This window comes from Aedes aegypti, chromosome 3 (assembly GCF_002204515.2).
Source record: "Aedes aegypti strain LVP_AGWG chromosome 3, AaegL5.0 Primary Assembly, whole genome shotgun sequence".
NCBI classification, from domain to species: Eukaryota; Metazoa; Arthropoda; class Insecta; order Diptera; family Culicidae; genus Aedes; species Aedes aegypti.
Window position 1 is genome coordinate 67,226,949 of NC_035109.1, and position 24,579 is coordinate 67,251,527.

At 38.2% G+C, this 24,579-nt stretch overlaps 1 protein-coding gene across 13 annotated transcripts in view; it reads left to right on the forward strand.

Annotated features, from left to right (window-relative positions):
• LOC5573338 (protein groucho) overlaps positions 1-24,579 on the forward strand; it is a 664,800-nt gene that overhangs the window by 324,556 nt on the left and 315,665 nt on the right. For all 13 annotated transcript variants that reach the window (XM_021849485.1, XM_021849489.1, XM_021849496.1 and 10 more), the window contains exon 3: positions 15,356-15,447. In XM_021849485.1, the coding sequence (XP_021705177.1) occupies positions 15,356-15,447 (92 nt within the window). The remainder of the gene's footprint in view (positions 1-15,355; positions 15,448-24,579) is intronic.

Sequence of the window (24,579 nt, forward strand, 5' to 3'; positions counted from 1 at the left end):
AGCTTGTAAATATTTCAAACATGTAATTGTGCGGATGAGCGAGAGAACCGAGAGAGTATGTGGGAGAGTGAGTGTGAGCGTGAGTGGGGGGGGCGTTCAGCGGTAACATGCTGACATCGATGCGTTTCGGTATGATTGTTTCTAACACGGGTTTTTTTTATATCGTCTGCAGTGTGGAATGTCGTTTGATATGTAAATGGTAAATTGATTAGCTGAAGGTTGTATTGATGAACTTTGCTTGGGTTTGAACTCAGAGCTTATGAAACCGTAATACGAGACCAACTTTACCGATCGTTGCAAAATTATGTAGTTAGAAAACACTTAAAATTCTTTCAAATATTTACGTATACCTGTTTTATACGAAGTTCGTAAATTGAGTTAAACGGGAATTTATGTATTGGAATGACAAGTTTCGCGAAAATTTTATGATTTGTTTTCAACTTATGCTTTAGGAAGATTCAAGAATGACAGCTCATTTTTATTTTAGTTTAGACATGATTGACCTACGATGTATTGTACCACATGTTTAGTCATGCCTGTCATAAACTTCAGAATATTTCGGAATATAGTCTCCATATCAACAAGCGCGAAGGACGAACCTTTAAAGTTTTTGAACATGCAAGAAGTTCAGGGAAATATGTTGCATCGTTTTTATTGTTGTATTGTTATCTTGCATTTAAGGAATGTTCACAGTCATCCATCATGTTCACAGCTTCTTGGAATATAGATCTTAGAATCTACATAGGGTGACTCGTTGTATTTTCGTCATGGGTGGTTTTCTAGAAGCTGCTGGGCTTAAAATTTGCATCAATACTTTTAGCATATAAGCACACCTTACTGCCGAATTTCTAAAGATTTGGCCGACAAAAACCTCCCAAGACGAAGAGAACAAAACGGACGAAAATACGTAAGTTCCCCTACGTAAGGACGAGGACGAGAACGTTTGATGCAGTACTAGGGCGGTTCAAAATTTTAAAAAATTTGAAAATTCAATCTCCCATATCTTCGAAAATTATCATCCCATAGTGAAAACCTTTTCTATAAACCGGTATAAAGATATTTGCTGAAGAGAACAAGCCAATCCGACGGATACGAGAAAAGATATTCATGAGTTTGTTTGCTATTATTTAGCTTCATACGAGATTTTAGCCCTGCAAACACTTACAAAAATCCCAAACAAAAAAAAAAAACTCAAAAAGGATTTTTTTTTCTTTAGCAACATCCATCATTGAGGTCTGAAGAATGAGTTTACACTATGGGATGATAAATTTGTACTTACATTCTATTACTAACGTGTTTGAAACATTTTCCAAATTTTTGTCAAAGTAATTTCTATATAAACCTACTTTGACTTAGGGCCACCTTAAATCGACACCGAAATAGCTGAAAATTACACAGAGCACTAATTTTATGGTAAGGAAGACATGGGAGATTGAATTTTCATACATTTTTTAAATTTGAATCGCTAAAATGCAGTATGTGCTATTAGTAATCCAACGATGTATGATTTATGAAATCTAAATAGAGTTCATTTAAAAATGTTTGTGGGCTATTACGACCATCTAAGAACTTCCTGAAATATAGTTCTTCAAAGTAACGAGCTTATTTTTTGCATATTAAAGAATTTTTAATTTGGTAAATGAAATGTTGGAAAAATTTACCTGCAAATACAACGGAAGTTCTAAGTCACCCAAGAACTTCTGAAAAGACAGTCCACAAGATCTACAAGATTGACCAGCGTAATAACCGATTGTTTGATAAGCGGTACACGTCCAGTACACTCACTTTATTATGCTTAATAAATTGTTGTGTTCAAAGGGCGCTCCTCTTTATCCAATGTTTTACTTTTATGAATGCAATATTTTGAAACTATCATTATATCACTAGCTACAATTGTAGACCCCAAAGACGTAGATCATATGCCCTATATTACATAAATTTATCGAGAACATCTGTACATATCAATACAATATTCTATTTTACTTGTGTGGACAAAAAAGGGACCTTGCAATAACTGAAAGCTATCAATCAACCACTGGTTACGCTAGTAGCTATGCTGTAGCTAGACTTAGCCCAATATCACATGAAGGGGATCAAAATCATCCGTACAAATGAAATTAAAACTAAGTATACTTAAACGAGGGGTTAATACTATATGCCATTATATATTAAAAATCTTCTAGAGTAATTAGAACAGATCTGAATAGATCTCCATTTACTCATGTAAAATCATATTCCTTAACTCCAAGGAATTCTTGGATCACCCTCACTTCAAAATTTTCTTTTATGAACTAAACTTCCTTGTTTTACGAACTGATTCAACTACCGAAATGAGATGAACCAGCCTAGGGCTGAAAATCTCAATAATAAAGAAAAAAAAAAAAAAAAAAAAACTACCGAATCAATTCAATTCACGAACCCCTTATCTAATTCGAAAATTAAGTTTACAGTGTTTTGGGTAAATTTTCAATTTTCATAGATGTCTCATAGAGTGGCCCAATTTTGTATGAAAATTTCTTTGGACTCCCCAAAAACTTAGTATAGTGAAAGTTTGGGCAAACTCGGTTAATCGGAATTCGACGAGGTTGAAATATGAATGGGTAATATGAGCCCAATGTGTTTAAAAATGACATGAAATCGAGTTTTCCATTGATTTGTGTTGTAAACGTCATACTATCATAAAATTTGTTGTTCGATAAGAAATGTCCATGCCAAACAATTTCGTTGAAGATTACAAAGTAATTCGATTTCCTTTACCAAAGTTATGGCCAGGTTTGCTGAAATGGCGATATTTAACCCCTCTACCGGCAGCTTCATTTTTTACCGCAAAATAAATATTCAAATCGTTATAACTTTTTTGTTTTTCAATATTTTTGCACCATTTTTTCACAAGTTCTCAAACATATCTTGTCCGTGTCGAAATTGATCATTGGTGATCTGGTTTTGAAGATATTTCGATGTCCGTAGGGGGACCGACATTTTCCATATAAAATGAATATGGCGGCCATTTTGTTTTTGGTCAATTTATTAAAAAAATAAAATGTGGGCTATATAATGACAGATAATAAGGAGCATCTCTGAAAATATCATACAAATCAATTAAGTATTCTTGGAGATATCTGAAAATTACGATATGATGTTTTGGAAGTTTTTAAGATGTTTATTTGGCCAACAAGGTTACAGAAACATATATGCTCATTATTTAAAGACGGCTGAACCAAAATGCTTCATTTTTTCACAGCATACTCTGATTAATGTATTGTTCCGAAGAGTGAATATCCGAATACGATTAAAATTTTGTATCCTGAGAAATTAAGGGGGGGTTTTGGTTAAGCGTCGGTCCCCCAAGGAATTTTGGAATATCTTCAAAACCAGATGACCAATGATCAATATCGACACAGATCCTAAAACTAGAAGAGTTTTTTGAGAACTTGTGAAAAAATAGTGCAAAAATATTGAAAAACAAAAAAGTTATAACGATTTGAGCATTAATTTTGCGGTAAAAAATGAAGCTGCCGGTAGAGGGGTTAATCATTGTTGTCATTTTTATATGTTAAGTATGAAACATTATAATTTATCTTCAAAGCTAAGGTAAAAACTACAACTTTTTTCAATAATTTTACAGCCTTCTTCGAAACTTTTGGGTACATTTTGTTTTTACTACATAACCATTTTGATGATATTTGAACATTTACAAAGCATTATATTGGCCAACAAGAAAACAATGTCTTTCCAGCACATGTTTTGTCAATTTTGCTCATAAAAATTTCAAACTTACCTGTATCATACAGTATTTATTGGTTGCACTCAAATTTTTACTGTTATTTTTAGAAGTTAAAATCTAGAAATATACAATATTGGACAATACATACTGCACTAGAATCTTTGTTTTTCGTTCATTATATCTTATATTTCCGAAAACGTGATTATTTCAAAAGATATTTACTACTTATATAATAATAAATTTAGCACTACACACTAACATTTTACCGCAATCCCTGAATTTCACCCTAATCTCAACAGCTGAATAGTTTGGTGAAATAAAACACCGTAGAAATTAACGGATTCCGGTGAAAATTTATCTTATACTGTGAAAATTTACCGTACTCCGTTAATTTATTTTACCGAACTATTCAGATGTTGAGATAACGGCGAAATTCACTAACTCCCGTAAAATAATTTACATAAGTGTGTAGGGTTCAGTTTTAATTTTTTGGTTTCAATTGTTTTAAATCGTTAAAATTTGTTTATAGAAATTCAATAACGTAGACTGACAAGGACAAGATAATACTAATTTAGTACAAATTAGTTTTACAATATCTGGATCTCTATAAATGAAATGGTAGTCAATCCTGAATTACTGATCTATTTGCCCCCGGTTTACGGTACCAACATTGTTACGTATTGATATATCTCAATTTTTCAACTTTAAACTGTATTTGTTTTTTACACAAAAACATCAATTCGAAGATGAAATCATTGTGGGATTTGTAACGAAATATCTAAGGACTGTTCATTTTATAAAGTGGACACCTTGTTCATGCTATATCTTTTTTATTCATTGATAAAATCGTAATCGGTTTTCTGCACATCGTTCAACTTTTATTCTACAATGTTAGTGATTTATTCCTTATGGCCAAATTTGCTAATACACCATCCTTTTACTTCCAGCAAAAAAGTAAAGCAATAAGCGTGTTCAAAACTGGTTTAGATTACTGAAGAAACTACATTTTAATAAAAGAGAACAAAATCTTGAGTTTTAACCGCATTCTTAGGTACAACATTTACTAATACTTATGATCAGTTAATTAGAAAAATCCCATACTTTTCAAATATATGCGCATGTTTATCGATCTAGAGCAAATTGTAAACGTTTTTCTTGGAATATTTTTATAACTAATCTCAGAATTTCATTACAGCAGTTTTCCAAATTTTGATGATTGTCATTGGGCTTTGAATGGTCTTCTGAAAATAAAGCATTTGTTTTTCTATTGTGCTTAAAATATGACGTGGGGACTAAATGAGCAACTCTATGAAGGCGTAGGTTATGTTGCATATTAATACTATATTATTACTTCCGTCTGGACGTACCTTAAACCTTAAAATTCTAGTCACCTCAGTTCCATTTAAATTTAAAATATATTTTTCTTTGAAAAAATCGATAAATATCAAGTTAGTTCTGGAGAAACAATTTTCCAGATATCATCTTATCAGATATCTGAAAAATTCTTTCTCCAAAAATAACATGATATTTATTGAAAGCTCCTAATTAATGATGTTTTTGAAGGACAAGCATTTTTTGAAAATAAAAATTATAGATTGTCGAATTTTCCAGCCAATTTTTAATAATCCTTGATTTTGATAACCTCCAAAAATCGACCGTTCTAAACGTTGTGCCTTATAAGTGTAAAGTTTAATTATTTTGGTAACTTTTTATTACCACAACATTTTACAATATTAGTCGAACGATGTACGGAACCCGATGCGATTTCATTGATAAATTAAAATATTGTATGTACAAGGTGTTCACTTTATTAACCCGTATAGGCCTGAGTGAAAGCAAAAATTCTAAAACCATCACCGCTCAGCGAATTCTTAATGGATTCAAATGATTTTTTGTCAGTATACTGGCACACAAATCTAGTTTCTAGAAGTGGACAGAGGAACGCGGAAATATTCTTGTGGCCGGAGTTATTCCGGTGGATCACTGGGTCAGGTCGGGTGAGAAGGGTACTGTACGTTTGTGCCCCTCAAGGTAGGCAAATTTCAAGTTACTGATAATTTCCGGAATCGGCTATAATTTGGCCACTATATGACGGAATTTTAATAAAATTGCATCAGTGTAAACTTTTTGAGAAACGATTAAATTGGATAGCTATGAGTTTTGCTTTTGATTAATCCTATAAATGATCATTTTCGAGTCCCGGGACGCCCCAAACTTATGATAAAGTGGCCAATTTGTATCTGAACATCTGTGCCAAGATCATGGGAACGCATTTTAGTGCAAAATTATGTTTGATTTCTACTTTTCGAGAATTGAAACGGTTTAGTATCTAACAAATCTACAGTCGGTTCTTCCGGGCATTACGTCCGAATGGCCACATCCGGTATATTTTAAACGGTGCAAAACTCTTCATTTATAATGTTGAATATCAGATCTTAATGATTAATCCAAATTAAAATGATTGTCTTTGCAAATAAATAAAGGTATCTTGGCATGTCCCAAAAAATAGCCCTTTTTTGTCCGACTTGACCCAGTAACCCACCGGAATAACTCCGCCCACAGAAATATTTCCGAGTTTCTCTGGCCACTTCTAGAAACTAGATATGTGGGCCAGTGAACTGACAAAAAATCATTTGAATCCGTTTAGAATTCGCTGAGCGGTGAGGGTTTCAGTATTATTGCTTTCACTCAGGCCTATACGGGTTAAATAAACAGTCCTTGGATAAGACTTCAACAGTTTTAGAGGACTCTAAGAATCTAAGAAAATTCCTGAAAGAAACTCCTAAAGGAATCTCAGGTTGATTTTTTCTACATAATTCAATTATCCTATTTTCAAACAATCATTTGGATAAGAATGATAATTTTAACAAAAAAAACTTCTGGAAAGCTATTGGCAGTACTACCAAAATATTCTGGACAAAATCTAAGAGTGAATTCTTGAAGGAGTATTCCTGGGAAGTTCTTGGATAAACGCTTTGTGGAATTCCTAAACAAATTTCAGAATAAACTTTTAAAGATATCCCTGGAGGATTCCTTTTTTTTTTTTTTATCTTTATTATAGTGGCTTTTCGCCCTGGGCGAGTTCGCCACTCAATCTCGTTCATATATGCGTAACAATGTTTTAAACACCATTTATCAGTATTTTCTTGTACATCAACATTATCATGTCTATTTAGATTCTCCCTTCATTCGTGGAGCCAGTTTTCGTGTCCGAAGGAAGATGTTAGTTTTATATTGCTTCATACATTCCCGCGTCTTTAAGGAAACTTAGGATCGCAGTTTCACTATTACGTTCGTTCTGTAATGCCATTCTAATACTTGATATGCCATACTGCTGCCTCAGATGTTCCGTTGACGGACAGCTACAGATAAAATGTTCCACGGTGTTGTGGACTCTACATATATCACACTGCTTCCGGAAACCTACTCCACCGTTAAAGTTGTGTGAAATTCTTGTGTGCCCAGTTCTGAGTCGCGAGAGAACTCGTTGGTCCCTACGGTTTGGTAGGTCCTTCCAAGTGCCAACGTAATTCTTGATTTTCCCGGTGAAATTCGTTCTGTCTTGCTGCCATACGGTAGCCCAGGCATTTGTTGTCTTGTTTTTCAACCACATTTTGATATCTGCCCCTGGAATATTCCGCGTTAATGGCCTTTTACTGCGCCCAAGATTTGCTAGGCGGTCTGCCTCTTCATTTCCTGAAATCCCTTTATGTCCTGGGATCCACATGAAGGTTATGTGATTCCCTTGTCCTGCTACTATTTCCTGTGTCGCTTGAATCCATGGATGTGGATTCTCTGTTGCTTGGAGAGCTGACAGTGCACTGGCCGAATCCGTGACTATCAGCAATGGACCTTCACTATGACGAGAAGCAGCTTGGAAGATAGCGGCAGCTTCCGCCGAGAAAACGGAACAGAGCTTAGAAAGACCATGTGCTTCTTCGTATGAACTGGAGTGGATTCCAATTCCGACGTTTGTGTTGTTTATTCCAGGCACCTTCGATCCATCTGTGTATCGAATTTCAGTGAAAGGGTATTTGGTCCTTACCCATTCCTTGAAATGCGCTCGAACTTCTTCAGGAAGGCAGTTCCGACTGAAATGGTTTTTAATATGAGAGTCAATGCTGGGCTCCTTAGCTTGCCAGCTTTGGGCTCCATTCCGTTGCCGTTTGGCCACCAAGGGAAGCTTAATGTTGACCACAGAGTTGAGAATTCGGTTTGTTTGATTGGTGATAAAAGTTTCCGATCTTCTGTTTTTTGTATGTTCTAGGAAGCTAACAGCTTTCATACTGATGGCAGTGACAGCTTTGAACTTGAAAGGCGGCACTCCGGCTTCTACGCATGCTGAAGAGGCAGGAGTAGACGGTAGCAGGCCTGATATTGCCCGGATTGTATTGTTATATACGGGTCCTAATTTCAATAGCATATCTTCGTACGCGCGGCTTGTGATTTCTACTCCATGGAACAATTTACTACAGACTACTGCGTTAGCTACTCGCAACTGTGCTTTTCTATCGCTCTTTGTACGTTTATTCGCAATACTTTTCACCAGGTTCACCCGGTTTCTACAGTTTTCTTTGACAAGGTCAAAATGCTGTCGAAAGTTTAGGTGCCTGTCAAAGGTCACTCCTAATACTTTTACAGTTTTTCTGGTTGGTATGGCCTTACCCTCTATCTTGATAGGTTTTCGTATGACTGGATGTTTTTCCGAGCAGATATGAATTCTGGAACATTTTTCGACTGAAATTTCGAACCCAACTCGATTTGTCCAGCGTGAGACGGCGTTCACCGCCGCTTGAAGTTTTCTTCTGGTAGCGGCAGGATGTTTTCCGGCCACTACTAATAAAATATCGTCTGCATAGATGAAAATTTGTACCCCTTTAGGGAGTATTCCGAAGACGCTGTTCATGCTTATCAGGAAGAGGGTCACCGCTATTACCGATCCTTGAGGCACTCCTGTTTCCTCATTGACCAATTTGGAGCGATGATTGCCGATTATGACCCTGAAGCTCCGGTTTGATAAAAAGTTTTTCACGAAGTTTAGCATATTACCGGATATTTCCCATTGGGCTAATTGCTCCAATATATTTGGTGCCCAAGCCCTGTTGTATGCTTTTGCTAGGTCAAGCGAAGCCATCTCAATGTGTTCCTCTTTTTCTAAGGCGTCGTTTAGAGCTTGTCCTAGTGAGGCAAAATAGGTTCCAGTGCCATATCCAGCCCGAAAGGCGTGCTGGCGCTTGTCTAGTAAAGAGTTTTCTACAAGATATTCCATCAGCCGGCGGTTAACCAACCTTTCCATTATTTTCGCCACACAGCTTGTTAGGGCTATGGGTCGATAGTGCTCTACATCGTGTGCGGATTTCGTCATTTTTGGTAAGGGAACGACAAGACTAGTCCTCCAGCTGGATGGAAGTGTGCCAGCTGTCCATTCTCTATTGAGCCCTTCCAAAAGGGCAACTTTTCCTTCGGCGGGGAGGTGCCTTAGCATTGGGTAGCCGATTTCGTCAGGGCCCGCTGATTGGCCGTTTGCTTTACTAAGAGCAAAACTAAGTTCTTTTTCAGAAAATAAACGATTGAAGGCCTGGCCCTTGTCTGGAGGAACGATAAAGTTAATCACGTTCTGTTGTGGAGTTGGATGCTTTCTTAGAAAGTTGCTTGGGTATTTTTGATGCGAAGATAAGCCGGCGAAATAATCAGCCAAGGCGTCAGCAACGACAAGTGGTTCACGGGTGGTGTGGTCATTGATTTTCAAGGCAATTCCTCGAGTGCGTCTTTTGCCTTGTATTGCATTAACCCGACTCCAGAGTTCAGTGGAAGATTGCGTATCGTTTATCCCATCGAGAAAGTCGCGCCAAGATGCTTCTTTGGCTTCCCTGATTAGCTGTCGGCAAGCGAGATGCGCTACCCGATAGGCTGTCATGGCATTCTTCTTTTCGGGGTGGTCGGCTGGCAACCGCCTTGCGGCTCGCAGTTTTTTCCTTCGATTCTTCACCGCTTTTTTAACTCCATCTGACCACCAGGGGAGAGCGCGACGTCCAGGTGTAGCACTTGATCTGGGGATAGATACGGTTGCAGCTTCATAGATTCTTGTGGTGAGCACTTCAATCGATGTTGGTTGGGAATCAATTGTGCTGGCTAAAGCAAATTGGAAATTCATCCAATCTGCTTTTTTGTACAGCCAGCGAGGCCTTCGGGATGTTTCGGGGGCGATGTTGTTTGCGTTGATCCAGATCGGGATGTGATCACTACCAGCTGAGTCTTTATCGGTTTTCCACATAAAACGGTTTGCAATTGTGGAGGATGCCAAGGAGATATCGATAGCTGTTTCCTGTTGTCCTCGGATGAAGGTCGATGAACCGTCATTCAGAACGTGGAGATTCATTTCCGTTGCGAAATCATGGATGATTCGTCCCCTGGTGTTACTGGGACGATTCCCCCATGCCTCATGGTGCCCGTTTCCATCAGCAAGTATAATAATCGGATCCGCAACTGATTCGAAAGCTTTCATTAGTCTGTTCTTCAAATCTGGTTGCCTGCCGTTCGGTAGGTAGAGGCAGACTATCGTTACTGGAAAAGGCCAGGAAACACGGACGGCAATCATCGGTAGATCGGAGTCAATCAATATGGGTTCATGAGGTATCTCGATTGAAACCCCTATGGCCACTGAATGGTATATATTTTGGCCGCATTTAGTTGTCCAGGTATACTTTTTCCTCAGAGTCTTGTTCATTGTATCGGTGAATGCTCTGTGAGGTTCTTGGAGTGCGATAACAAGAGGTTCATAATTATGCACCAGCCTTTCAAGTTCCGACAAGTTCTTGAAAAAACCATTTATGTTCCATTGTAGGATCAGCGGTGTGCTTCTACTATGAAGATCGGTTCTATTCGATGACAAGGATGTCATAGAACTATTAGGCGTAGCCATTGATATCATTGAGAGTAATTATACAGTCTATGACCGCTGCAGACCCGTTTTGATGCCCAATCCGTACAGGTTGTGTGTTTCGCTTTCGTGGTTATGGGAGTCGAATGGGTCAAAGCTCCACTAGGTGGGCCTTCGCTAGCTAACAGTAACCCAACAGGATAAAACGACACGGGATGGGACTTACCACCTGGGAGGAGATTCCCAGGGTGCCCAAAGGTCCTTCTTTTATTTGCTCGTGAGGATGATCTCGAGATTATTTGTCTTACTTCACCATTTTCATTTTTGCTGGGGCTTGCAACGTATCCCTCGTCGTCCTTAGGGGTATAGGATAACCATCCCTTGTCCGTCCCTCTTCCGACAACCCCTTGGCGCCAAGGGAGATCCCCCAGTTCCGGTGTGAGGAAAACGTCCGCACTGGAGGGGCCAAGGCTACCAGGGGGTCTCATCGGGTTCTTGACATTTTTGCTTTCCTTATTTTCTTCGTCCGTCGGATGCCGAGGTCGATCGAACTGTTCCGGTGGCTCCTTAACTTCCGGTCTGTCCGTGCCTCGACTATCCGAGGCGCAAAATTCTTCATCTGTTTCCTCTGGATGTCGAAGTCGACCCTGTGATTCCGGTTGGGGTATAGCTTCCAGTACACTGGCGCCTCGACTATCCACGAAGAAGAGCAGATATTGTTGTTCGATTGAATGCTGAGGACGGTCCGGTTGGACCATGGCTTCCAGTTTGTTGATGCGTCGGTAGCTCTGTTTCTTCGGGTGTTTTTTCTCGGTTTGAGATGGATTGTGTTGTCGTTCAAATGAAGGCATTGTATGTCTCTTGGTGGTAACTGCAAAGTGGTGGAGTAGTGATAACGACTGAATGATGTTGGTTTTGGATGGCACTACCGCATGGGAATGGTCCCTGTTCCTTCCGGGATGCTTTTATGCCTAATACGCTTTTGTTGTTGCTGGATGACGGGTTCAGTGCGTGGAAGCAGTCTTTTATTAGGTGTCCTTGGAGAGCTGGAGATTGATTTTGCGGCGGTTGGAACCGGGGTATCCGGTCGAGTGGATTTGGAGATATGCTGAGCAGTTGAAGTTCTTGTTGTTCGTAGATTGATTGTTGGGTTGATGCGGTTTGGGCTCTGGTTTGGTGATGCTGAGTCGGAGTCGGTAGAGATTTCGAGTTCGATCGATTTTTGGTTATTTTGCGTCAGGTGGATGTTTTTGCTCGGTGGATCATTCGCCATGGGGACTGGTACTTCTGAAGCTTGTACTGATGTTGACGGCAAGGCGACTGTACCTGCGGGCATAACCATCTTAAGAAAGTTGGAAAGCTGATTGGTGAGAGCTTCGATTTGGTTTGATTGGGTTGCTATAATGGCTTGTAATTCCTCTATTTCTGATCTATCCACTGGTGGCGGGGTATTACGCGCAGCCAGTGCAGAGCGAAGCTCGGTAATTTCGTTATCCTTCTTTTCAACTACGGCAGTTAATTGATCGACTTTCCTGGTGAGTTCCGCAATGGCATCGTTATTACCTACTTCAACGGCTTTGGAATAAGATCTGGTGCCAAGATTTCCCTCAACTGTTGCACGAGCTGCCGGATACGATAGCCCTTGGTCAATCTTAACCCGTTGAATCGTGTTTTCCATTTTGAAGAGCGGACAGGAACGGCTAGAGATGGCATGTTCTTTAGTCTCACATTGCTTGCAGTAGTTTTCATTAGAGCATGTCCTGTCCTCGGGAATTGGGTGGTTCCCTGAACACTTCCCACATGTACTTGTTTTGCTTTTGCAGCGTAGCTTGGTATGACCAAAGCACCAGCAATTGAAGCATTGCATAGGGCTAGGGTAGTACGGCCTAGTTCGGCACCGAATATACCCAAAATCGATGTGATCCGGTCGATTAGTGCCCCGACAGGTTAAAATTATGGACGGGGTGTTCTCTCTTCCATTTCCGGCTCGACGAGTTATCCTCCGTACATCTCTAACTCCTTGCTCTTTCAATTCCTCCAGGAGCTCCGATTCAGTAACATCAATAACGTCGCGACAGCTCACTACGCATCGCGTTGAGTTTAGTGTCGGATGTTCGGTGATCTTCACTGGTGTGCCGTCAATCAGTTGCGTCATGGTTAGTAGGCGGTTGAACTGTCTGAGGCTTCTTACCTTCAAAGCATAAGTGGCCCTGTTTGCTTCCGGGAAAGCACCTTCGATACGTCCACAAACGTAGCGCTGCACCGATTTACGGATAACGAAGGGTGCATTTGGGAGGGGTCGATCAACACCTGAGATCCTTAATAGAAGAAGCTCTCCATGATTTTGCTCGGAGTCCATGAAAGGAGGATTCCTTTCTAGATTTTTTGGAGGAATATCTACAGGATTTTCTGGAGAAATTTTTAGATAATGTCCATGAACTACTGTAATGTTTTCTAAATATTCTGTTGAATAATTTCATGCAGTTAATAATATAGCAATCTTGAAAAAATGGTCTAATTCTCAGAAAAAAAAATAGTATGTAATTCCCAAAATTAATGAGTATGTTGTAAAATTCTTTAGAAATTCAAAAAAAAAATCCTTGTTTAGCCAGAAAATTACTGGGAAAAGTTCCTGGATATACACTTTTCCTCATTGGAATCCCTAGTGGAATTCATGAGGGAATAACTGAACAAATATTTGCATAATTTCCTTGAGTAAACCCTGTAGAAATGTCTACATCTATAAAGAATCGCTTGAAGAAATCGAGAGAAGCATATAGATGAACTAACAGAAATTATTAGCAAAAAATCCTGATAGAATTCCTGAATTTATTTCCGAATGAATTTTCATTCATAGAGTAGTTACTGGAAGAACCCCTGAAGATATCCCTGGATAAATTCCTTGTGGAATTTGTCTAAAAATCGCTAAAAAAAAACATAAGAGAATATCTCGCCAAATACTGACAGATATATTTGGAAAAATTTCTATAACTTACGTAAACTTCTCAAAAGAATTTTTAAAAGAATCTCTGAAAGAAATTTCACAGAAAATTTTTGGTAAGTTTATAAAGTCATACTTGGAAGCAACCCTAAGGGAGACATCACTGGAAGGAATCCCGATCAAAACACTGAAAAAGTACTTGGAGAATCTTCTAGAAAAAATCACCTAGACATTCTTTGAGGAATTTCTGTCCAAAATGGTTTTCTATTATTTTATAAAATTCTTCGAGTTTAATAATTGAAAATAAAAATTGCTGTCATGATGCCAAAAATGATCTAGTAGGAGAAAGTTAGAACAAAACTGACCAGCAAATGAGAAAAGTTTTACCATTATTCTTAGTATAGATCAATCAGCCATTTCATCAACCACACAATTCACAACTATCTGATTGATTGATTGATTGATTCATGGCGTGAAACCACAATGCCGTCCCATTTTCCATTCATTGTAACCGAAAAGCAGCATGACAGCATGCTGGGTGGGTGACGGTCCTCACTGTTGCACCAACTTTCCAGTTTTCCCGTCACCCGCATCCAATTGTTGCCGGATAGCAATAAAGATTATGCTAATTAGAGTTCGATGAATTATGATTATACATCCCCGATTACTGCTGGTGGTGGTGGAGGGATCCCGATCGCTTTCAAAAGGGGGAACGGGGGGTTCGGTTAGTGCGTGTTTGTGGCGGCAGTGGTGGAGCCTAATCGGATAATTACATTTATACACTTAAACATGATTGGTTTCGAATCGAATCGAAATGTACCGCGGATGGGTGAACACTAAGGTGTGCCAGAATTTCGTTTTGTCTGAAAACTTGAATTCTAATGATGTAACAAATAAACTTTAGTATGGGTCCAACTCAAAAGAGATCCAATTTTTTTTTTGTTTCTTCGTAAAGATCTAGTGAAAGGAGCATTTGAAACTAAAGTTTTTGAAACTTTTAGTGTTTTTGTTGAAACACAGCTTGGTAAATAAACTGCTATATATGCCATAGCTGCCTATTTGCTTCTTCAATGCTCGGAACAGCAAGTTAATTTGCTCCAAACTGACTTGCGAAAACCGACTCGCAAAATGTCAATTTTTTTTTGTTATTTGTGACTTCATTGCCAAACATCGGCCATGGAATAATTCGCAAAGTAATTCTAACAACCGAATTTTATGCGATGAGTGCTCTTCAGGATATTTCTCAATTCAACACCCCGATAGCCCTATTTTTTTCGTCTTCTAGAAACCCTTCTACGATTGATTTGGTCTTGACCGACTCTAGTCACCTGTGTAGCCAACTGATTACTCATGCTGATTTTGATTATGATCATGTCCCTGTTACATTCCAAATATTCCATTAAACGATTCTCAATCCTATCAGCTCCACTTTTAATAATTTACGAGCTGACTGGAATGCATATGAAAGATACATCGATTGTAACCTTAATGTTTGTTTGTTACGTCCTTAGCTACTGTTTAAAGGTTGAGCTCTCAAATTTTCTTACAAAGTCAAATTTTGGCACACCCTACTACACACTGATAGTCATCTTTGCGTGGGCTTCAATAATGTTTGCCTTTGTACTCACTGTGTGTTTAGTTGCTGCCAGTTGGGGGAGAGCAATTAATAATCGATAATGAGTGCGGTGCAGGGTAATTTAGTAGAAGCTTCCCGGCTAATGTGTGTGGTTGTCTTTTTTTTATTGTTTCGTTCAGCTGATTTGTGTACACACGGTCTGATGAGTTCTTTCTCTTTGTTTGTCATTTACAGGGTCCTCCCCCTCAGGGGCGACAGTTCACAATTGCGGAAACACTCGAACGGATAAAGGAGGAGTTCAACTTTCTGCAGGCACAGTATCATTCGTGAGTATTGGCAATTTGTAATGGGTTTTAGTTTGTAATGGGTTTTAGACACGTGGGAAGTTGGTGGGAGCATTGTAGACATCAAATCATATTTATTTAGTCTCACCCGGATAAATTTTCCAACTAATTGAAATTCTTCGCACACCAACAATGAATTTCGCTTATTAAACACAGGTACCAGATATCAGAAGGTCGGCTCTAGAGACACGATGTTTACCATTTAGATATTTGTGACATCATCATATTTGAGCCTAATTCATAATAGTTTAGCATGCATAAGAAGTCACCAAAGGCGAAAAAGCACAGAATACACTGTGTACAACGTATAATGCAAAGCCAAGTTAGCTTAGCTTAGCTTAGACTGACTACACATATCAATGGTTGCTATTCCGTGATTGACCGAAGTCAGTGAAAATGCACAAAGAATCAACTAGAAGTTCGGCTGGGATTGGCCATAATCTTCTTCAGTGTGCATAATTCAGTGCCTCTATTTATACAGGGTCAATAACGGCGCCGGCCACGTCCTTGCAGTCAGGTGGGATTGGGGGAAGGAATGTTAGTGTGTAACCTTTGCTTTTTGGAGACCGTGTTTGCCTCTGCATCTCCACAAAGGCTACTGGGAGGGATGTTTGTTAATGGGGAGGATCGTTGGGTCATAGGATTCACTTTGATAAGCGATTAGACCATGATAAACAATGATTTGTGAGATATATACATACTTATACGTAAATATAATATTTTCATTTGATATGAACAATTTCTATGTAGAGGAAAATAATGCCGACACTTGAGGTGACGAACCATTCAAAGTTTGTTGAACAAATACCTAAATGTAACATTCCTACAGCTGTCAGGACGAAAGCATGTGTTATTATATTTTACTCATTTGAAAAGAAACAAAAAACTCGATTGGTTGGGACATCATAGAACACTCTTATTATTATGCCGACACTTACAGTGGCGAACCATCCAAAGCTTGTTGAATAAAGTGAACCTTTCGCAAGTCTACACTTGTAGTGTCGAACCATTCAAAGTTTTTTTTAATTACAAAAATAAAGGTATATAAAAGGTGTTCTGAAAAAAAAATGTTAAACATAAATAAATCATGAATCAGAGTTTGTGTCGACACTCACAGTGACGAACCATCCATAGTTTGTTGATAAATCATATATTTTATAGATTAGAAATAGTAGCATGAAACGAGCTCACCAATTGATCCGTTATCCTTGACTGAGCAGCCACAATCCACTTTCGGCTTCACTCGTTTGCTCGGCTATAAAAAAGCACTCAGGAAAAAAAATAAGCGCGCGACCCAAAAAGAATAAAAAAAACTGTTCGGGCTTTCTTGACGCACTGCCCAGGAGCAAGCGTCAAGGTCGAAGGATCAAACAGAACTAACCGATCGCGGCACTTTTTCAGTTACTCCAACCGAACTCACCGATCACGCCACTTTTTCACTTACGAGACCGACGCGCGACATGTTTGATCCTGCCCTCGTCGCTTGCCCCGGGAAAAGCAAGTGTCAAGGTCGAAAGATCAAACAGAACTAACCGATCGCGGCACTTTTTCACTTACGAGACCGACGCGCGACATGTTTGATCCTGCCCTCGTCGCTCGCCCCGGCAAAAGCAAGTGTCAAGGTCGAAAGATCAAACAGAACTAACCGATCGCGGCACTTTTTCACTTTCTTCAACCGAACTCACCGATCACGCCACTTTTTCACTTACGAGACCGACGCGCGACATGTTTGATCCTGCCCTCGTCGCTCGCCCCGGCAAAAGCAAGTGTCAAGGTCGAAAGATCAAACAGAACTCCGTATAATGCAAAGCCAAGTTAACTAACAAACTCCTCATAATTCTACCCTTATTGAGGTTCAAGTAAAAATGGAGCAACTGTCAAAAATGAAAATCAGTTTCCCCCCTTAAGGTCAACAAATCCAAAAAACACAGCTTTTCTATTTTGCAAATAAAACGACGAAAACTGCCTTTTCACTTTTAACATTTGCTCCATATTTACTTGGACCTTAAGTCGCAGACTCACGATTTACGGGCAGTCGATTGTCTCGGAGAAACACAAAATCGCATTCACCTTTGCTTTGGGCAGAACAGGAAAGGTAGAATGACTCCTTATGTGTCCTAACATTCGGTTCAAATCGTATTGATTCAGTCCTAACCGGATAAATTTTCCATCTAATTTAAATCCATCGCAAACCCGCAGTGAATTTGGCTGATTAGGCACAGATTATGACGTTAATCCTCCGGAGGGTTAACAGATTTATTGCTACAGTCACACATGAAAGCACATCATATGTGAAAATACTGCATCAGCAACAATCGACAAGCGAAAGGGGACAAAACCATTGTCAGAAAGTTTCACATTTCATCAACACGCGAGTCCTAGTCCATCCATCCATCTAGTTGATTCCCCGCATATGATTTCCAGGATGAGGCATCCAGAGCCCTTCCCTCGCACACTCGCACACATGGACGGGCGAGAATCGTTAATTTAATTGTTATTATGACCCAGCTGCCGACAATTTTCAGTCCTGCTGTCGCCACCATCACCACCACCAGAACCATCATCGTCAGGATCTTCAACAAGCTTTGCTCGGCATCATAAAGTCAATTGAAAATGGAAAATGTGGGATGAAATGGCGATGAAATTGATATGGGTCGTCGGGGATTACCCTCGGTGCACAGTGGTTCGATCCAGAGCAGGCATTGCATATTTCTTTCTCATTTGGTCGGTGTTCAGACAGACCAGACTAGATTATATTTGAGCGCCTTAAAGATACTTTGAAAACTCCACCGATTCCGATTTAATCATGCTATTTGAATACAGAAGTATCATGAAATAGATATATTTCTTTATTACAGCAAATATTTTAATATTTCGAATACTTGTAGTACGTTTTCCTGATATCATTAAAAACACTTGATCCAGTATGCCTGAACACCGACCATTTGATGTCAAAGCACGATCAAAGCAGGTGAAGAAAAACGTCCCATCTAAATCGGTCAATGATCGGCAATGTTTCACAAGTTGTAAAAGGCTTGATGAAGGACATCAGCGATCGAGAGTCCCAAAGGGTGAGCGATGATAAAAACCCATTTATCTCGCTTATTTACCATTGAGGGCAGGTATTTTATTTTACTGGCATGATATACAATCCACGAACATCCGATGTCGTTAGTGTCCCACATGTATGGAGCTTGTTTGGACTGTTATCCCCACGATCGAATCAGAGCTGTATCAGAAGATGATAAACAGACGCTCATGACGTGTTGCGGATCATGATTATTACAGAGAGCGATAAGTGAGAGATACTATCAATTTTCAACGAATGCAATCCCTAATCCAGAGCAAAAGGCGGTGGTAAATATTGTTGTATTTCTGCCTAACTTATATATTTGACATGTTTTCTATCATATTTAACCATTATGGATCATTATGACTTATATATTTATATATTTATTGTTTTGGATTGGTATTTAGAAAGTCACGGTGCTCCCCAAACCGTTTTTATCAGACAAAAAAAATCCATCAAATATGTGCCCACCAGTCATTTTTTATAGCTATGTTGCATATTTGGGCAAATTAACCCCTCTACCGGCAGCTTCATTTTTTACCGCAAAATTCAAATTCAAATCGTTATAACTTTTTTTGTTTTTCAATATTTTTGCACCAATTTTTCACAAGCTCTCAAAAAACTCTTCTAGTTTTAGGATCTGTGTCGATATTGATCATTGGTCATCTGGTTTTGAAGATATTCCAAAATTCCTTGGGGGACCGACCCGCAACTACAACCTCCTGTTAATTTCTCAGGCTACAGAATTTCAATCGTATTCGGATATTCACTCTTCGAAACAATATATTAATGAGAGTATGTTGTGAAAAAATGAAGCAATATGGTGCAGCCGTCTTTAAGTAATGACCATTTAGGTTTCTGGAACCACGCTGGCCAAATAAAGATCTTAAAAACTTCCATAAACAACATATCTTTATTTTCAGATATCTCCAAGAATACTGAACCGATTTGTATGATTTTTTCAGAAAATCTCCTTATTAATTGGCATTATATAGCCCACATTTTTTTTTTTTTGATAAATTGATCAAAAACAAAATGGCCGCCAAAGGCATTTTATATGGAAAATGTCGGTCCCCCAAGAAACATCGGAATATCTTTAAAATCAGATCACCAATAATCAATATCGACACAGATCCTAAAACTAGAAAAGTTTTTTGAGAGCTTATGAAAAAATGGTGCAAAAATATTGAAAAACGAAAAAGTTATAACGATTTGAATTTTGCAGTAAAAAATGAAGCTGCCGGTAGAAGGGTTAAAAAAATGTGGGCCCGTTTTGAAGTCACGCCCTTTTGGATGTATATGTACACAGATTCGAAGGAAATCAGTTATATTTTAACGAGTTTTCATATATCGCGATTATCTGAAGAAACTTGATGGTAAGTTGCTATGTTTAATTATTATAGTTACCTCTGGGCGAAGTTTTGAATCAAGAAATCGTTAAAATTTAATGTTATGCATTTTTCGACGCGTAACAAGTAGAACCACTGATTGTAAATAGATGAAAGAGGCATTTTGAATTCGTTAGTCATGTTCAAATCTTGTCAATAATAAACCGCAATTACTTATAATACAAGTTTTCCAAAAATAACTGATTTTTCACAGGCTTAAGCGCTTTAAGGCATTACGGAGCCAATTTGACCATATGTATAATTTTTTTTGTAACTCGATATTCTGAATAATTTGCTGAACTCATGTACTCACGTTTTAATCCATTTCACATATAACTTATGTTTACATGTTACATGCTATCTCGAGGAATAGATCTAGACATCAAGTTTTCGGTAGTGGATAATCCGTCATACTTTGTTGCGTTTGATCAAGTCCTATTATTACGATATGGAATTAGAGAACCATACTTGAAGTTGGTTTTCTTAGCTAATTCTATGGTTCTTTGGATCGCATTTGCACTGGTTTTGTGTTATTTAACTCGATACCTCCCCAGCTCGATGGTCCGTTCAATATTGAGTTGATTGTATTTGTTTACGCAGGACGTGAACTTTATTTGAAATATTTTGGCCATCAACTATGCACGCACCCATAGTGCAAATAGCAATCCATACTGCTGTGAGCGATGTTGCTATTCATCTCTTCATGACCATTTATATGTTATTGTTCATGCAGTATAAAACAGCGCCAAACCAACAGCAACTACAGTAGAACGACTTACAATCCGGCATGTTTCCACGATGATTCTAAACAAATCCTGCACAGCCAATATTTCTCATCTATACTGTTAGCTGCTCAGCTCACATCTAGCCACACGTATAGAGAATATACGGTAGAGTGAAACAGAAATTTCTAGACCATGATCCCACCGGAATATTTTTTGGTCGTAGTTATGTCTACTACGTTTTTATGAAAAAAATGAGGGACATAATACAAAAAACGTCATTTTTACTGAGACATTCCTTTAGCCCAGTTTGGTTCAATTTTTCATATATTGCGAAGCTTTCTCTGTTATTTTTTTTTTCAGGACGATATCATTCAGAAATGCCTATCAATTAAGATTAAAATAGCTTGCTTTAAAAAAAAGGAATAGATTTTTTTGACTGTCACAGATCCAGATATGACTTAAAATGTCATGAAAATAGGACAAAACATAGAATTTCACTTATTTAAAGACCAAAAAAAGGCAGTAATGACAGTAAAAATATGTTTTGTCAATAAGCAAATACAAACCGTGCTGTTTCTGTAGCATTGAAGCGTATATCATGCAATAATTATTGTATAACTAAATGTCAAGTTGGACCATATACACTAAAATTCACTTTAATACCATATATGATGACTTATCAAAATTCCGTCCATAAATGACGGTTCTACCCCGTTAGAATGAATGTCATTAAGCTGAAGGCCACTAGGCCGAATACCGTTAGACAGAAAGAGTCATTAGGCTGAATGGGACATTAGACAAGGAATTGCCGATAGTTCTAATGAATTGTAAAGTCGAATCAAATAAAGTTTCAGGCCGAATGGATTGTTAGTTATTATATCAGGATAATTGGCATAACCTAGAAGTCCACTGTGAAATATGACTAGAAAGAACCGCTTTTGATTAAAAAAAAAAAATAAACACTGATAAATGTGTTAGCCATCTGAGTAGTAAATGGTCAAATGTTATTTCGGCCTAATTACCCTTTCGGCCTAACGTCATTCGGCCTAACGATATTCGACCTAACGGTATTCGATCTAAGGACCTGCTTCCATGAAAAAAAACGAGAATTTCAAATTAGGTTTCACGTTTAGTTGCTCAATAAAAATAGCATATAAGATATTTTTTTAATTTTTAATGTTTGAATTGAAAATGCGCTTAACGTTTTTGCAGGATTTTTAAAAATACGACTAGGCCTCTAGAGAAATGCTCAATCTAAAGAGTGTATCTGGTTCCTATCAGAACTTTAAAATTTAAACATATTTGCAATTCTATCAGAAAGGGAAATTCTTCTATGATTATTTTGAAAAACTTTTCTATTTTGTATTCCGTAGTTGATGAAGTTTTCTTTGAATTCAGAAGAGGCTTAGAATAAACTACGAATATAATTAATAGAATATACAGTACTGTTAAGAATAAAGTACATGAAGGCCAATTTCCATACAAAAATTGTCAAGTTTAGAGAACTGTATAACAGCTTCCAACAAACCGATTGACCTGAAATTTGAACTACATCTCATAAATAACTTGAGTTATGAGAAATTAACCAAATTCTATTCAAGAGTTTGGAATCTATTAAAAAATACTGTTTGGAGAAAAATGCCAAAATTTTCAAATAGGAAAATTTTTGAAATTCGAATATTTAGAAAAAGGCATGCTTCTGCAAATTTGTTCACTTAGATGAAATGCAAAAATTATCCTAAATTGTTTATTTTCAAAATATCTAAGCATCAAAATTTGGACATTTTTGTCAAAATGGGTGGATTTTAAGAACTTAGATACTTTTGCATTTAAATTGATGATTCATTTACAAATCTAATTTCAAGTGTTTTCCAATGTGCAGTTCTATTTTCAAGTCAATCGGCTTCGTGTACTGTATTCTTGCCAGAACTGTAAATACTTTGTTTTTTTTCAGAGAATGCGGCAACAAGGGACAAACTGGAAACTTGTACTAAATAGAATAAAAAGGAGCTTTGAAGCAAAACGGCTTTTATTATTTTCAACAATGTTTCACTCTATACAAATTATTAAGCCAATAAACCAGAGGCGTCGCGTCCACATGTGCAACATGTGCACTGCACAGGTGAGAGCTCGTTCATCCTAGCCTCCAACAATATGTACTACTTTTAAAGAACAATTCAATAATTTTCTTAATAAAATTAAATTTATTTCTTTTCAATTATCTCTCATTGATAGTTTGCAACGAAATTTTCATCTAGCAAAATATCTGTTGTTAAATTTTTGCTATGCAAATTAAATGAAAAAGCTGTTTCGTGCGACGCACGATATGGGACCTAAATTTTTCTTGGCGCTCGTCGCTATGCATGCTACGCAACTCTTCGTTCCACGCTACACTTCGTTGCTGTGACGTTGAAAACCAACGCGTGCACTCTCGTCGGGAAACACGCTGCCTTGTATTGTACACGCAGTTCTGTCTATGTGGAGAAAGCATTTTGAACTGCAAATGCGAGTGTGTAAGTAGCCAAAGCGTAAACTCCGGCCGGTGCACAGTCTTGCTACATCAACCAACTCGATCAGTGCAAGCGTGCGGATGAGAGATATAAGAGAAAAATCGATCTACGGGAGAGATATGTTTCGCTTGCTCTTTTTTACCCTAGCGCCTTCAGCATTACCACGCTTGGGGTATGAAAGCAGGTCCAGTGCGATTTTTCCGATTTTTCAGGCGGCTGTCCGTAGGAAGTTTGTTCAAGCTTGGCACTCGCGCTGCTATTTTCTGTACAATACTGGTTAAAAACCTCGTTTTTAACATACAGTATTAGCGCGGTAGTACTTGCAAGCGATAGTCAATCAGATGACAACCTGAAAATTAACGTACCCTCCATCATCGCCAGCATCTTGGCGCTTGTTGTGTGTTTTAAAAGCCAGCATATTCCATGATGCGTGCACTCAGTACAGAATGCTACCGATCTTTTAGTTCTAGGTAAAGATATGTAAGCTATGATTACAGCAATATTGCGCATTTCTTTCATCACTGGACTATCGCAGAAGTTTTTACAAATGAGGAAACGCTAATGAAGGTGCGCAATTGCATCTAATCGGGTAGGTGTCTTCGGAGGACTTATTCTTCGCACAACAAAGAATAAGTGCTCTGAATACATCAACATGATTTGATGCTATCCCGCACCTTTATTCACACTTTCGCACTTATGAGACTGCACTTCGCAGTCCAGTGGTGAAATACCCAATATTGGCTAGAATCCAGTGCATTATAAATCGTCACTGATGACCCGCATAACTAGAATTATGTTCATACTCAATTTAACAATTTAACCATAATGATGACTAATCGTTAAAATTGAAAAATTGTTGGCTGAGTTGATAAATTAAACTAAACAACTCTATAAGTTTTAAATATTTTGAATCAACTGAAAGATCAGAAGAAAATTGTATTTGAAAACGACGTTTAACCACTGGATTATTAACATAAAAAAATGGTTTGAACCCAAGGTACCTAAAAATGACAAACATAAAATGACACTTAAATATAAGTGCACAGGTTGACAATTAGACCACGCGACGCCTCTGCAATAAACGAGTCAATCTCCTAAAATTTATTATATTTTTCCCTTTGAACGGAAAAAATCACCTCAAAACACTATTGGAAAACTTATGAACTGTCGAATTTTTTATCTATATTGCACACAACTGAAAATGTCATTTACACTGCTTTGAATTTGGGCCCCTCTTATGTTTGGACCGTCCATCTCGTTCAAAACTCAAATTGAATACGTTAGTTTGTGGAATCCCGGCTGAAATTTGTATAAAGGGGCCCCCTTTTTGAGATCTGACCCGGGCCCCCGAAGCCCAAATCCGGCACTGGGTTCATCCTTGTTCATTTTTATTGTTAAAACTAGCAGGTTTTGGTCTTATC